We start from the raw sequence: 15,223 nt of genomic DNA on the forward strand, positions 1-15,223 counted from the left end.
TGAAGTTCCCCTTCCAGCCTTAGAAACGGCAAGTTCAAGTCCCACTGGGAGACCAAAGCGGGGAGCGGCTCAGTTTCCCGGCTTGCTCAATGGGTAAAGCGTGATGGCCCTAAGCAGGCCTCAGTTGTTTCGTCCAGAGCAATGGGCAGCGACTCCTGCCCAACCCCTCCTGAGCGCCCAGCCTCCCTTTCCCGGCCGGCCCCGCCCCCGCGATCACGTGACGCGTGGGGGGTTTTCCCGTTCCCCAGGCGTGACGTCACGGCGGGGTGCAGACCAATGGGCGTGCAGGCCGGCGGCGCCGGGGAATTCCGCCGCCCCGCCCCCGCCCGCCGCTCGCCCGGCCCGGCCCCGCGCCCCGCGCAGCCCCGGGCGCCGCGCGTCCTGCCCGGCCTGCGGCCCCAGCCCTTGCGCCGCTTGCCCGACCCGCGATCGTCCACCAGACCGTGCCTCCCGGCCGCCCGGCCTGCCCGCGTGCATGCTTCGGTCTGGGCCAGCCTCTGGGCCGTCCGTCCCCACTGGCCGGGCCATGCCGAGTCGCCGCGTCGCCAGACCGCCGGCTGCGCCGGAGCTGGGGGCCTTGGGTAAGCGGGGCTGGGGTTCAGGAGAGGGGTCTGGGGCGGGGCTGGAGATGCGGGGATTCTGGCGGCCCCGGAGTAGTCTGGGGGTTCCTATGGGAGTCTAAGGGTTTCGCGGGGGCAGAGTGAGGGTTCCTGAGACACTGTATTAGGGCGTAGGAAGGAGTCAGAGGGTGATGAGGGGGTACGGCCCGAGGTTCGAGCAAGGCGTCCCGCTGTAGAGTGAGAGGGGGCGGGGCCTGACCCTGAGGCAAAGAAGGGGGCGTGGCCTGACTCAGAGAAGGAGGAGCGAGAGCTGCTCTTGGGGGACATGGGGGCGGGGCCCGGCCCAGAGAGGGAGAAGAGGGGTGGGATCCGACCGGGACTATGAGAAGAGGGCCGGGCCTGACTCAAAAAAGGAAGCAGGGCCCTGCGCGGAGTGGTGAGGGGGCGGAGCCTGGCCGTGAGGGCAGGAAGGGGGCGGGGCCTGAGTTGGCCAAAAGAAGGGGAAGGGGCGGGGCCTGACTCTGGCCGAGTGGAGGGGAAGGGCCTGTTACCCAAAAAAGCAGGGCGAGGCCTGACACAGAGAATGGGGAGGGGGTGGTGCTTGCCTCCAGACGGAGAAGGGGGTCTTGACATTGAAAAAATCAAAAGTGATCTGACCCTGACAGGAGGCTGTTTTTGTTTTTTTGTTTTTTGTTTTTTTATTTTGAGATGGAGTCTCGCTCTGCCGCCCAGGCTGGAGTGCAGTGGCGTGATCTCGGCTCACTGCAACCTCTGCCTCCCAGATTCAAGCGATCCTCCTGCTTCAACCCCCCGAGTAGCTGGAATTACAAGTGCCCGCCACCACACCCGGCTAGTTTTTGTATTTTTAGTAGAGACGGGATTTCACCATGCTGGTCAGGCTGGCCTCGAACTTCTGACCTCAGGTGATCCGCACGCCTTAGCCTCCCAAAGTGCTGGGATTACAAGCGTGAGCCCTTGAGTCCAGCGGGATGGGGACTTTTAAAACTGAGATTGAGATGGGGTACCCTCCAGGCCCAACTTTAAGGGAGAAAAGGAGCGGGCCCTGAGTGTGATGAAGGGTAGGGCGAACTACAGATACTAAAGGCCAGGACCTGTCCATGATTTAGCCAGTAAGCCTGGCCAGACGCAGGGGCAATCAGGGCGAGGGGCCTGATCCAGAGAGGAAGGGCTAGGAGAGGAAGGGGCGGGGCTTGCTTGGGAGATTCTCTGGTCCCCTGCCTGCCCTCTATCACCTCCTGAGACGTTCCTCCTTCTCTGCAGGGTCCCCCGACCTCTCTTCGCTCTCGCTCACCGTTTCCAGGAGCACAGGTGAGCAGCCCTCCACAGTTCCTGCCCACTTGCTCGTGCAGGATGGGGTTGGGAGGACTCCCCCAGAGATGTCTCTGTCTGGGGCTTCACGAGGTTCACCTCAGCTTTCCCCTGACAGACTGCATCCCTCCCTGCCAGTTGAGATGGGCCCTTTAGGTTTTCTTACCTCTTGGACTGTTAAGAGCGTGACAGGTGGCCAGGCGCGGTGGCTCATGCCTGTAATCCCAGCACTTTGGGAGGCCAACGCGGGCGGATCACGAGGTCAGGAGATCGAGACCATCCTGGCTAACACGGTGAAACCCCGTCTCTACTAAAAAATACAAAAAAAAAAAAAAAAAAAAAATTAGCCGTGCGTGGTGGCGGGCGCCTGTAGTCCCAGCTACATGGGAGGCTGAGGCAGGAGAATGGCGTGAACCCGGGAGGCAGAGCTTGCAGTGAGCCGAGATTGCGCCACTGCACTCCAGCCTGGGCGACAGAGCAAGACTCCATCTCAAGAAAAAAAAAAAGAAAAAGAGCGTGACAGGTAAAACTAACCACCTATCCATGCGCGAAGCCTTCTTTAGAGATTCGCTGTGGCTTAGCAGAAGGTAATCACTGCCATCCTGGGCTTTGGTTTACATACTGCTGTCACTGCCCCTCCCTGTGTGAATGTCTGCAAGTCAATTCCCCAGTCCAGGCCTCAGTTTTCCTCACCTGTAAGATGGACGGAATAACAGTGCCTCTCTTTCAGGGAGATTGAGAGTATTCAGTGAATTGATATAGATACACTTTCCAAGCAGTATCTGGCACACAGTAAGGGCTCAATAAGTGTTAACTGTTAGTGGTATAATAATAATGATAATAATTATTATTACTAAACAGTCTATAACAGTGGTTCATTTTTGGTGTGTACTTTTTTTGTGTGTTTTGTTTTTGTTTTTTGAGACGGAGTCTTGCTCTGTCACCCAGGCTGGAGTGCAGTGATGTGATTTTGACTTGCTGCAATCTCCACCTCCCGGGTTTAGCAATTCCCCTGCCTCAGACTCCTGAGTAGCTGGGATTACAGGCACCCACCACCACACCCCACTAATTTTTTGTTTTTTAGTAGAGACAGGGTTTCACCATGTTGGCCAGGCTGGTCTTGAACTCCTGACCTCAGGTAATCCGCCCGCCTCAGCCTCCCAAAGTGCTGGGATTACAGGTGTGAGCCACCGCACCTGGCCAAGTGTTTTTTTTTTTTTTTTTGAGAACGAGTTTTGCTTTTGTTGCCCAGGCTGGAGTACAGTGGCGCAATCTTGGCTCACTGCAACCTCCACCTCCCAGGTTCAAGCGATTCTCCTGCCTCGTCCTCCCAAGTAGCTGGGATTACAGGAATAAGCCACCATGGCCAGCTAATTTTTTTTTGTATTTTTAGTAGAGATGGGGTTCCTCTATATTGGTCAGGCTGGTCTTGAACTCCTGACCTCAGGCGATCTGCCTGCCTTGGCCTCCCAAAGTGTTGGGATTACAGGCGTGAGCCACTGCCATCGGCCTCAGACAGTGGTTCTTAAACCATGTGCATCAGAATAATCCAGAGCACTGGTTAAAACATAATGTTGCCTGGTGTGGTGGCTCACACCTGTAATCCCAGCACTTTGGGAGGCAAGGTACGTGAATCACCTGAGGTCAGGAGTTTGAGACCAGGCTGACCAACATGGAGAAACCAATTTCTACTAAAAATACAAAATTAGCTGGGCGTGGTGGCACATGCCTGTAATCCCAACTATTCAGGAGGCTGAGGCAGGAGAATTGCTTGAACCTGGGAGGCAGAGGTTGCGGTGAGCCAAGATCACACCATTGCACTCCATCCTGGGCAACAAGAGTGAAACTCCATCTCAAACAAACAAACAAAAAAACAGCCGGGTGTGGTGGCTCATTCCTGTAAGCTCAGTGCTTTGGGAGGCTGAGATAGGCAGATCACAAAGTCAGGAGTTTGAGACCAGCCTGGCCAATATGTTGAAACCCCATCTCTACTAAAAATACAAAAAAAAAAAAAAAAAAAAATTAGCCGTGCGTGGTGGCGGGCGCCTGTAGTCCCAGCTACATGGGAGGCTGAGGCAGGAGAATGGCGTGAACCCGGGAGGCAGAGCTTGCAGTGAGCCGAGATTGCGCCACTGCACTCCAGCCTGGGCGACAGAGCAAGACTCCATCTCAAGAAAAAAAAAAGAAAAAGAGCGTGACAGGTAAAACTAACCACCTATCCATGCGCGAAGCCTTCTTTAGAGATTCGCTGTGGCTTAGCAGAAGGTAATCACTGCCATCCTGGGCTTTGGTTTACATACTGCTGTCACTGCCCCTCCCTGTGTGAATGTCTGCAAGTCAATTCCCCAGTCCAGGCCTCAGTTTTCCTCACCTGTAAGATGGACGGAATAACAGTGCCTCTCTTTCAGGGAGATTGAGAGTATTCAGTGAATTGATATAGATACACTTTCCAAGCAGTATCTGGCACACAGTAAGGGCTCAATAAGTGTTAACTGTTAGTGGTATAATAATAATGATAATAATTATTATTACTAAACAGTCTATAACAGTGGTTCATTTTTGGTGTGTACTTTTTTTGTGTGTTTTGTTTTTGTTTTTTGAGACGGAGTCTTGCTCTGTCACCCAGGCTGGAGTGCAGTGATGTGATTTTGACTTGCTGCAATCTCCACCTCCCGGTTTAGCAATTCCCCTGCCTCAGACTCCTGAGTACTGGGATTACAGGCACCCACCACCACACCCCACTAATTTTTTGTTTTTTAGTAGAGACAGGGTTTCACCATGTTGGCCAGGCTGGTCTTGAACTCCTGACCTCAGGTAATCCGCCCGCCTCAGCCTCCCAAAGTGCTGGGATACAGGTGTGAGCCACCGCACCTGGCCAAGTGTTTTTTTTTTTTTTTTTGAGAACGAGTTTTGCTTTTGTTGCCCAGGCTGGAGTACAGTGGCGCAATCTTGGCTCACTGCAACCTCCACCTCCCAGGTTCAAGCGATTCTCCTGCCTCGTCCTCCCAAGTAGCTGGGATTACAGGAATAAGCCACCATGGCCAGCTAATTTTTTTTTGTATTTTTAGTAGAGATGGGGTTCCTCTATATTGGTCAGGCTGGTCTTGAACTCCTGACCTCAGGCGATCTGCCTGCCTTGGCCTCCCAAAGTGTTGGGATTACAGGCGTGAGCCACTGCCATCGCCTCAGACAGTGGTTCTTAAACCATGTGCATCAGAATAATCCAGAGCACTGGTTAAAACATAATGTTGCCTGGTGTGGTGGCTCACACCTGTAATCCCAGCACTTTGGGAGGCCAAGGTACGTGAATCACCTGAGGTCAGGAGTTTGAGACCAGGCTGACCAACATGGAGAAACACAATTTCTACTAAAAATACAAAATTAGCTGGGCGTGGTGGCACATGCCTGTAATCCCAACTATTCAGGAGGCTGAGGCAGGAGAATTGCTTGAACCTGGGAGGCAGAGGTTGCGGTGAGCCAAGATCACACCATTGCACTCCATCCTGGGCAACAAGAGTGAAACTCCATCTCAAACAAACAAACAAAAAAACAGCCGGGTGTGGTGGCTCATTCCTGTAAGCTCAGTGCTTTGGGAGGCTGAGATAGGCAGATCACAAAGTCAGGAGTTTGAGACCAGCCTGGCCAATATGTTGAAACCCCATCTCTACTAAAAATAATTTTTTTTTTTTTTTTTTTTTTTGAGACAGAGTCTCGCTCTGTCACCCAGGCTGGAGTGCTGTGGCTGGATCTCAGCTCACTGCAAGCTCCACCTCCCGGGTTCACGCCATTCTCCTGTCTCAGCCTCCCGGGTAGCTGGGACTACAGGCGCTGCCACGTCGCCCAGCTAGTTTTTTGTAGTTTTTAGTAGAGACGGGGTTTCACCGTGTTAGCCAGGATGGTCTCGATCTCCTGACCTCGTGATCCTCCCGTCTCGGCCTCCCAAAGTGCTGGGATTACAGGCTTGAGCCACCGCGCCCGGCCTAAAAATAATTTTTTAAAAATTAGCTGGGTGTGGTGGTGGGCGCCTGTAATCCCACCTATTTGGGAAGGTGAGGCAGGAGAATTGCTTGAACCCAAGAGGTGGAGGTTGGAGTGAGCCGGGATCGCGCCACTGCATTCCAGCCTGGGTGACAGAGCAAGAGACTCCGTCTCAGAAAACACAACAAAAAAAAACATAATGTCAGGCCCCACCTCTCAAGTTTCTGATTCAGTAGGTTTGCGATGAGAAATTATTTGCATTTTTTTTTTTTTTTTTTTTTTGACGGAGTCTCGCTCTGTTGCCCTGGCTGGAGTGCAGTGGCGCAATCTCAGCTCACTGCAAGCTCCGCCTCCCGGGTTCACACCATTCTCCTGCATCAGCCTCCCAAGCAGCTGGGACTGCAGGCGCCCACCACCTCGCCTGGCTAAGTTTTTAGTAGAGACGGGGTTTCACCGTGTTAGCCAGGATAGTCTCGATTCCCTGACCTCATGATTTGCCCACCTCGGCCTCCCAAAGTGCTGGGATTACAGGCATGAGCCACCGCGCCCGGCTGATTATTTGCATTTTTAGCAAGCTCCCAAGAGATGCTGAGAAATACTGGTCTATAAAGTCCCCCAGCCAAAATTCATTGCTGCCCAAGGAAATGCAGAATCTCAACCAAATTACGACATTTTTTCTTATATACATTTGCTAGGATTTGGAGGGCAGGGATAGTCCTATTGTTGTGAATACTCAGTGGCTCCAGTTAGCTGGGTCTGGGCCTTTCTCTGGAGATACAATCTTGGGATGGACCCCAGTTCTGACTCGGCCATGGAAGAAATGTGGCCAGTTCCCCAACAGGTCTGCGAGTTCAGGGAGGATGGCATCAAAGACAGACACTGCCCAAGCAGTGGTCCTGGGCAGGAACAAGGCTGTCACCTTTTTTTTGAGATAGAATCTCACTCTGTCACCCAGCCTGGAGTGCAGTGTCACAATCTCTGCTCACTGCAACCTCCGCCTCCCAGGTTCAAGCGATTTTCCTGCCTCAGCCTCCCGAGTAGCTGAGATTATAGGCACATGCCACCATGTCCAACTAATTTTTGTATTTTTAGTAGAGACGGGGTTTTGCCATGTTGGCCAGGCTGGTCTGGAACTCCTGGCCTCAAGCAATCTGCCTGCCTTGGCCTCCCAAAGTGCTGGGATTACAGGTGTGAGCCACCACGCCTGGCCAAGGCCGAGACTTTTCTGGTCCAAGACCTAGATCTTTGGTTTCAAATGAGAGTTATTTCTGATGTCATCCAGTCAATATATATTTATTGTGTGCCTGTTCTGTACCTGGCCTTGTGCTGAGCAGTGCTGAGAACAGCCCTAGCCCTGGGGTTCCCTATCTAGATGGGGAGGCAAACACATAAACAGTAAGTTAAATACAGGATTATAAAATGTGATAAGGGCTATGAAGAAAGTTTGAGGTCAATGATATTTAACAGCAGGGTGGGGATACGAGAACTAGTGAGATAGAATGGGGAAGAAAATTCCCCCCCTTTTTTGGAGGCAGAGTCTCATTCTGTCGCCTACACTGGAGTGTAGTGGCGTGATCTAGGCTTACTGCAACCTCTGACTCCCAGGTTCAAGCAATCCTCCTGCCTCAGCCTCTCAAACAGCTGGGATTCCAGGTGTGTGCCACCACACCCAGCTGATTTTTGTACTTTCAGAGAGACAGGGTTTCACCATGTTGGCCAGGCTGGTCTCAAAATCCTGACCTCCACTGATCCAGCCACCTCGGCCTCCCAAAGTGCTGAGATTACAGGCTTGAGCCACTGTACCCGGCCAGAAAATCCCCTTCATTTTGAAGGGCCAGACATATGCTGGACCCTGGGGATACAACGAGGAGAGGCAGACATTATTCCCACTCTTCAATGCTCCCAGTCTGTAGGAGACAGGTATGAGTCAGTGTAATGTGAGGTCATGTGATATCCTCATCAGAGCCATGAAAATGATAAAACAGGCCGGGTATGATGGCTTATGTCTGTAATCCCAGCACTTCAGGAGGCCGAGGTGAGTGGGTCACCTGAGGTCAGGAGTTCAAGACCAGCCTGATCAACATGGCAAAACCTCATCTCTACTAAAAATACAAAAATCAGCTGGGTGTGGTGGCGCAAGCCTGTATTCCCAGCTACTCAGGAGGCTGAGGCAGGAGAATCACTTGAATCCGCGAGACAGAGGTTGTGGTGAGCCGGGATTGTGTCATTGCACTCCAGCCTGGGTGACAAGAGCAAAGTTCCATCTTTAAAAAAAAAAAAGGCCGGGCATGGTGGCTCAAGCCTGTAATCCCAGCACTTTGGGAGGCCGAGACGGGCGGATCACAAGGTCAGGAGATCGAGACCCTCCTGGTTGACGCGGTGAAACCCTGTCTCTACTAAAAAATACAAAAAAACTAGCCGGGCGAGGTGGCTGGTGCCTGTAGTCCCAACTACTCGGGAAGCTGAGGCAGGAGAATGGCGTGAACCCGGGAGGCGGAGCATGCAGTGAGCCGAGATCGTGCCACTGCACTCCAGCCTGGGCGACAGAGCGAGACTCTGTCTCAAAAAAAAAAAAAAAGAAAGAAAGAAAGAAATAAAATGATAAAAATAAAGGCACGTAACTTTGAGGGACTGGAATGGGGGATAAGGGGACTCTCTTGGATAAAATGGTCAGGGAAGAACTGTCTAGGATGTGACATTTGACCAAGGATCTAAAGATGGAGGAGATGGAGGAGGAGGAAGTCATGCCATGCAAGGAACTGGGGGAAGAGCATTCAGGCAGAGACCAGCCTGTGCAAAGGCTGAGGCAGCACATACATAGTCAATTTCCTGCTCTTACATCTGCTCTCACATGGCCCATCCTGGCTGCCCCTGAATAGTGGCAAGTCCATGTCAGGGGTAAGGGAGGAACTGCTATTTGAGCAGAAACTTGAATAATTTCCTGGCTAATAGAGGACTTGAGATAATATTAACTAAGCTTTCTGGAAGGTGTCGCATGGTCAGAACCTGTACTAAGCAGTTTACCTGTGATTCTGAATCCTCATGTTAGTTCCTGAGGTAGGAGCTCAGATCTCATTTTGTAGAGGAAGCTCAGAGATGGTAAGTGACTTGCCCAAGGCTGCACAGCCAGTGAGTAACAGCTGAGATTCAAATCAACTCTATGTGACTCTACACTCCATACTCTAAAATTATTCCCATGGCCGGGCGTGGTGGCTCACACCTGTAATCCCAGCACTCTGGGAGGCTGAGGTGGGTGGATCACTTGAGGCCAGGAGTTCGAAACCAGCCTGGCCAACATGGTGAATGTCCGTCTCTACTAAAAGTACAAAAATTAGCCAGGCATGGTGGTGCGAGACTCTATTCCCAGCTACTCAGGAGGCTGAGGCAGGAGAATCTCTTGAACCTGGGAGGCAGAGGTTGCAGTGAGCCGAGATCCCGTCACTGCACTCCAGCCTGGGTGACAGAGCAACAGTCCGTCTCAAAAAATAAATAAATAATGAGAAGAGAAGAGAAGAGAGGAAAAGAAAAGAAAACCATGCTATCCAACTTCTCCATTTTACAGGCAGATAAACTCGGACCTAGAAAGGAGAAGGATTCTCTAGGACTTAAGTCCATACAACAGCATCTTACAAACCCTCTCCAGTAACAGTCAGCATTTGCATAGTGCCTACTATATGGCAGTTCTAAATGCTTCCAATGTGCTCTTTAATTTTTTTTTTTTTTTTTTTTTTTGAGACGGAGTCTTGCTCTGCCACCCAGGCTGGAGTGCAGTGGCCGGATCTCAGCTCACTGCAAGCTCTGCCTCCTGGGTTTATGCCATTCTCCTGCCTCAGCCTCCCGAGTAGCTGGGACTACAGGCGCCCGCCACCTCGCCCGGCTAGTTTTTTGTTTTTTTTTTTTTTTTTTTTTTTGAGGCAGAGTCTCGCTCTGTCGCCCAGACTGGAGTGCAGTGGCGCAATCTCGGCTCACTGCAAGCTCCGCCTCCGGGTTCACGCCATTCTCCTGCCTCAGCCTCCCGAGTAGCTGGGACTACAGGCGCCTGCCACCTCGCCCGGCTAGTTTTTTGTATTTTTAGTAGAGACGGGGTTTCACCATGTTAGCCAGGATGGTCTCGATCTCCTGACCTCGTGATCCGCCCGTCTCGGCCTCCCAAAGTGCTGGGATTACAGGCTTGAGCCACCGCGCCCGGCCGTGCTCTTTAATTTTTAAAATTTTAAGGCTGGGCACAGTGGCTCATGCCTGTAATCCCAGCACTTTGGGAGGCCAAGGTGGGTGAATCACTTGAGGTCAGGAATTTGAGACCAGCCTGGCCAATATGGTGAAACCCTGTCTCTACTAAGAATACAAAAAAAAAAAAAAAAAAAAAAATTAGTCGGGCATGGTGGCATGCACCTGTAATCCCAGCTACTCAGGAGGCTGAGACACAAGAATCGCTTGAACCCGGGAGGCAGAGGTTGCAGTGAGCCAGGATTGCACCACTGTACTCCAGTCTGGGTGACAGAGCAAGACTCCATCTCAAAAAATAAAAAATAGGCCGGGCATGGTGGTTCATGCCTGTAATCCCAGGACTTTAGGAGGCCAAGGTGCGTGAATCACGAGGTCAGGAGATCGAGACCAGTCTGACTAACGTGGTAAGACACGTCTCTACTAAAAATACAAAAAAAAATTTTTTTTAAATAGCCGGGTGTGGTGGTTTGCGCCTATAATCCCAGCTACTTGGGAGGCTGAGGCAGGAGAATCACTTGAACCCGGGAGGCAGAAGTTGCAGTGAGCCGAGATCATGCCACTGCACTCCAGCCTGGGTGACGGAGCAAGAGTCCATCTCAAAAAAATAAAATAAAATAAAATAAAATATTAAATAAAAGTATCTTAGCCCAACAACGTAGGCATTATTATTGTGCCCATTTTACAGATGAAGAAACCAACGCACAAAAAGGTGAAGTAATAGGCTTATGGCCACACAACTAGAAAGTTGTAGAGCCAGGATTTGAACAGAGGCAGTGAACCCAGAGCTCCAGCCACAGCCGCCCAGGACTCAGTCTCCCCCTACAGCCCGGGAGCTAAAGTCTAACTCTGTCTGTGGGTCCCCAGGTTCATCCAGCACAGATGCCTAAGAAGGATTTTCCCAGTTCAAGTGACTTGAGGTTGGCCCTGCCAGTGACCTAGAGTGTGTCCCTTCCTCTCTGCCAGCCTCAGTATCCCCATCTGCCAAGTGGGGGGGACCTTGGCACCCTACTGGCTTCACAGATCTCATGAGATAAGGGATGCAGGAAAACTGCCTTTCAAGGGGCAAAGGTCTGGCTGCCAGGAGCCACTCCCTGAGAACAGAGGACAGATCTAGCAGCTGAGCAGGTTCGCGTCTATAAATCCTCAACCAGAGACCAGCGCAGGCAGCCCTGGGTGGGACACCTGGCTGCAGCTGCCTTCCTTTGCTGTGTGATTCTAAGGTTCACTGGTGGCCTTGTCCTGTCTATGGAATGATGGGAGGTTGGTTTCGATTCCTCCACGATTCTGTCAAGGGCTGAGCTTTCCTGGGGAGGTGAAAAGGGGCTTCCCTGAGGACCCAGCATTACTGTACCTCCTCCCTCAGGAAGCAGGGGTGAATCTGGGATTTTGGGGGGGCACTGCGGGAGGACAGGGCTGAGGTACAGAGCAAGAGGCTGCCTGGGTTCAGATCAGCCTCTCTGCATCTGTTTCATTGTTTGTTTTTGAGATAGTCTCACTCTGTCGTCCAGGCTGGAGTGCAGTGACGCGATCTCAGCTCACTGCAAACTCCGCCTCCTGAGTTCAATCGATTCTCCTGCCTCAGCCTCCCAAGTAGCTGGGATTACAGGCGCCCACCACCGCACCCAGCTAATTTTTGTATTTTTAGTAGAGAGCGGGTTTCACCATGTTGGCCAGGCTGGTCTCGAACTCCTGATCTCAAGTGATCTGCCCACCTCAGCCTCCCAAAGTGCTGGGATTACAGGCGTGAGCCACTGGGCCCGGCCACCTCTTTGTATCTTTAAACACCAGCCAGTGACCTCCAGGACCCTGGGGTGCACTTCAGGGAGGGAACATACCTCAATTTGTTTGGAAATTTGGGCATCCACTTTTTCCTGGTGATAAGACCCCTTTCTAGTGGGTTCCCAAAAAGACTTCATAATCCCTGGTCTAAATGTTTTTTGGGAGGTATTTGACTTAGTTTGAGGATACCCTGGTGCTGGGACCCCAACATTACAGGTTGAAAGGATGGTAGCCCAGAGGGGAAGATGAGGTTTGGGGTTTAGTGCCCCAGCAAGTCAGAGCCCAGGGTTTCCCAGGACAGAGGAAGATGGAAGGGTCACAGGAGGGACAGGGTTGGGGAATCTGTCTTAAAAGCTGAAAAGTTGTGACCACTTTCTGGACCTTACCTTTCTCTTTCTCTTTCTCTTCCTTCCACAGATGAATTGGGTGAGTATCACAGGGCAGGTTTGCGGGGAGGCTGAGGGACCCAGGTGCCTGCAGAAGGGGGTCTTGGCCTTCCTTGTTCAGTGAGGGTGGGGGAGAGGTGTCACTGTGGGACTTCCAGGACTGTGGAGAGATTTGAATGAAGACATGCTCCTAAGGTACTTAGCAGTGCTTGACATTTGGAAAACACTCAGCAGGCCAGGGGCCGTGGCTCACACCTGTAATCCTGGCACTTTGGGAGGCAGAGGCAGGAAGACTGCTTGAGGCCAGAAGTTCAGGACTAGCCTGGATAACATAGTGAGACCCCATCTCTACACGAAATGTTTAAAAATTAGCCGGGTGTGATGGTGCGCACCTGTAGTCCCAGCTGCTCAGGAGGCTGAAGTAGAAGGATCACGTGAGCCTAGGAGGTCATCTGGGAGGCTGAGGCTACAGTGAGCTATGATTGCACCACTGCACTGCAGCCTGGGCAGCAGAGCAAGACCTCGTCTCAAAAAGAAAACCAATTAAAATAATGCTATTAATCCCCTAGGGACTACAGACAGCCACTGTTCTAGGCCCTGGGGTTTCAGCCATGAACAAAACTAAGTCCCTACCCTCACAGAGCTGATTAACCCAGTCGGGGAGACAGAGAAAAATGAATAGATGAGCAAGATCATGTTAGCCTGGGCTGAGAGCTGTGAAGAAAATAAACAGGATGAGGGAGAGCTGGCCTGGGGAAGACACATTAGGTCAGGCCTTTCTGAAGAGATAACATACGAGCTGAGACCAGGAGGAGAAGCAGCCAGCATGGGTTGAATGGGGGACCGTGTGGAACAGGCAGTTGGAGGAGCAAGTTCTTTCTTATTTATTTAAGTTATTTTTTCAGACAGAGTCTTGCTCTGTCGCCCAGGCTGGAGTGCAGTGGTGCTATCTCAGCTCGCTGCAACCTCCACTTCCTAGGTTCAAGCAATTCTCTTGCCTCCTGTCTTCCGAGTAGCTGGGATTACAGGCATCTGCCACCACGCCCAGCTAATTTTTGTATTTATTGATCTGTTTATTTAGAGATGGAATTTCGCTCTTGTTGCCCAGGCTGGAGTGCAATGGCACAATCTTGGCTCACTGCAACCTCCACCTCCCGGGTTCAAGTGATTCTCCTGCCTCAGCCTGCCGAGTAGCTGGGACTACAGGCACACATCACCATGCCCAATTTGTGTATATATATATTTTTTTGTTTTGTTTTGTTTTGTTTTGTTTTTGAGACAGAGTCTTGCTGTGTCGCCCAGGCTGGAGTGCAGTGGCATGATCTCGGCTCACTGCAAGCTCCACCTCCCAGGTTCACGCCATTCTCCTGCCTCAGCCTCCTGAGTAGCTGGGACTGGTAACACACCTACCACGCCTGGCTAATTTTTTTTATTTTTAGTAGAGACAGGGTTTCAATGTGTTAGCCAGGATGGTCTGAATCTCCTGACCTCGTGATCCACTGGCCTCGGCCTCCCAAAGTGCTGGGATTACAGGCGTGAGCCCCTGCGCCTGGCCTATTATTTATTTATTTAGAGATGGAGTCTCGCTCTGTCGCCCAGGCTGGAGTGCAGTGGCGCGATCTTGGCTCACTACAATGTCCGCCTCCTGGGTTCAAGCTGTTCTCCTGCCTCAGCCTCCCGAGTAGCTGGGATTACGGATGTGGGAGACCATGCGGGCTAATTTTTGTAGAGACGGGGTTTCACTACGTTGGCCAGGCTGGTCTCGAACTCCTGACCCCTATTGATTCACCCACCTCGGCCTCCCAAGGTGCTGGGATTACAGGCCTCAGCCACTGCACCTGGCCTCCCTGACTGTGTGTGTGTGTGAGATAAATGGGATGGAAAATGTCTCGGGGGTAATCAAGCCTTTTTTTTTTTTTTTAATTTTTAAAGAATCGGAGTCACCACCCTTTTTTTCTTCTCCCGCAGAGATAATCGACGAGTACATCAAGGAGAACGGCTTCGGCCTGGACGGGGGGCAGTCGGGCCCAGGCGAGGGGCTGCCGCGCCTGGTGTCTCGCGGGGCGGCCTCGCTGAGCACGGTCACCCTTGGCCCCGTGGCGCCCCCAGCCACGCCGCCGCCCTGGGGCTGCCCCCTGGGCAGGCTGGTGCCGCCCACGCAGGGCCCAGGCCCGCAGCCACACCTGGTCATCACCGAGCAACCCAAGCAGCGCGGAATGCGCTTCCGCTACGAGTGCGAGGGCCGCTCGGCCGGCAGCATCCTTGGGGAGAGCAGCACCGAGGCCAGCAAGACGCTGCCTGCCATAGAGGTGGGCCCGGCGAGCAGCCCCATGCGGGTGGGACTGGGGCTTCCCCTGCACCCCGGAGCCATCCGCATGCATTTATACGTTTATTTGATGGTGGCTAATATTACTGTTGTTATTGGTGGACCAGATATTAATTATACTATCACCTGGCCTGGAATCCAAAAGGTTCAGAAAAAAGGAGAGGTCGGACATTTGGCTGGGCACGGTGACTCACGCCTGTAATCCCAGTACTTTGAGAGGCCAAGGCGGGCGGATCCCCTGACGTCAGGAGTTCGAGACCAGCCTGGTCAACATGGTGAAACCCCATCTGTACTAAAAGTACACAAATTAGCCGGATGTGGTGGCACAATCCCAGCTATTTAGGAGGCCGAGGTGGGAGGATCACCTGAGCCCAGGGAGGTGCAGGCTGCTGTGAGCTGAGATTGCACCACTGGTGAGACCTTGTCTCAATAAAAAAAAAAAAAAAAAAGGAGGCGGTGCACGGTAGGTGGCTCAGGCTTGTAATTCTAGCACTTTGGGAGGTTGAGGCAAGCGGATCACTTGAGATCAGGAGTTCTAGATGAGCCTGGGCAAGATGGCAAAACCCCATTTCTAGAAAAAATACAAAAATTAGCCAGGCATGGTGGCACATGGCTATAGTCCTAGCTACATGGTAGGG

The 15,223-nt window shown here is 52.2% G+C and overlaps 1 protein-coding gene across 2 annotated transcripts in view; it reads left to right on the forward strand.

Moving 5' to 3' along the window:
- Positions 1–317: 317 nt before the first annotated feature.
- The window catches only part of RELB (RELB proto-oncogene, NF-kB subunit), a 48,705-nt gene continuing 33,799 nt past the window's right edge, over positions 318–15,223 (forward strand). Inside the window, exons 1-4 of one of the 2 annotated variants that reach the window (XM_033223617.1) lie at positions 318–581; positions 1,842–1,889; positions 12,291–12,299; positions 14,228–14,568. In XM_033223617.1, coding sequence (XP_033079508.1) covers positions 476–581; positions 1,842–1,889; positions 12,291–12,299; positions 14,228–14,568 — 504 coding nt within the window. In that variant the 5' untranslated portion in view covers positions 318–475. The remainder of the gene's footprint in view (positions 582–1,841; positions 1,890–12,290; positions 12,300–14,227; positions 14,569–15,223) is intronic. The other variant, XM_033223618.1, reaches the window with a different exon arrangement.

Source organism: Trachypithecus francoisi, unplaced genomic scaffold (assembly GCF_009764315.1).
Source record: "Trachypithecus francoisi isolate TF-2019V2 unplaced genomic scaffold, Tfra_2.0 Lachesis_group12, whole genome shotgun sequence".
NCBI classification, from domain to species: domain Eukaryota; kingdom Metazoa; phylum Chordata; class Mammalia; order Primates; family Cercopithecidae; genus Trachypithecus; species Trachypithecus francoisi.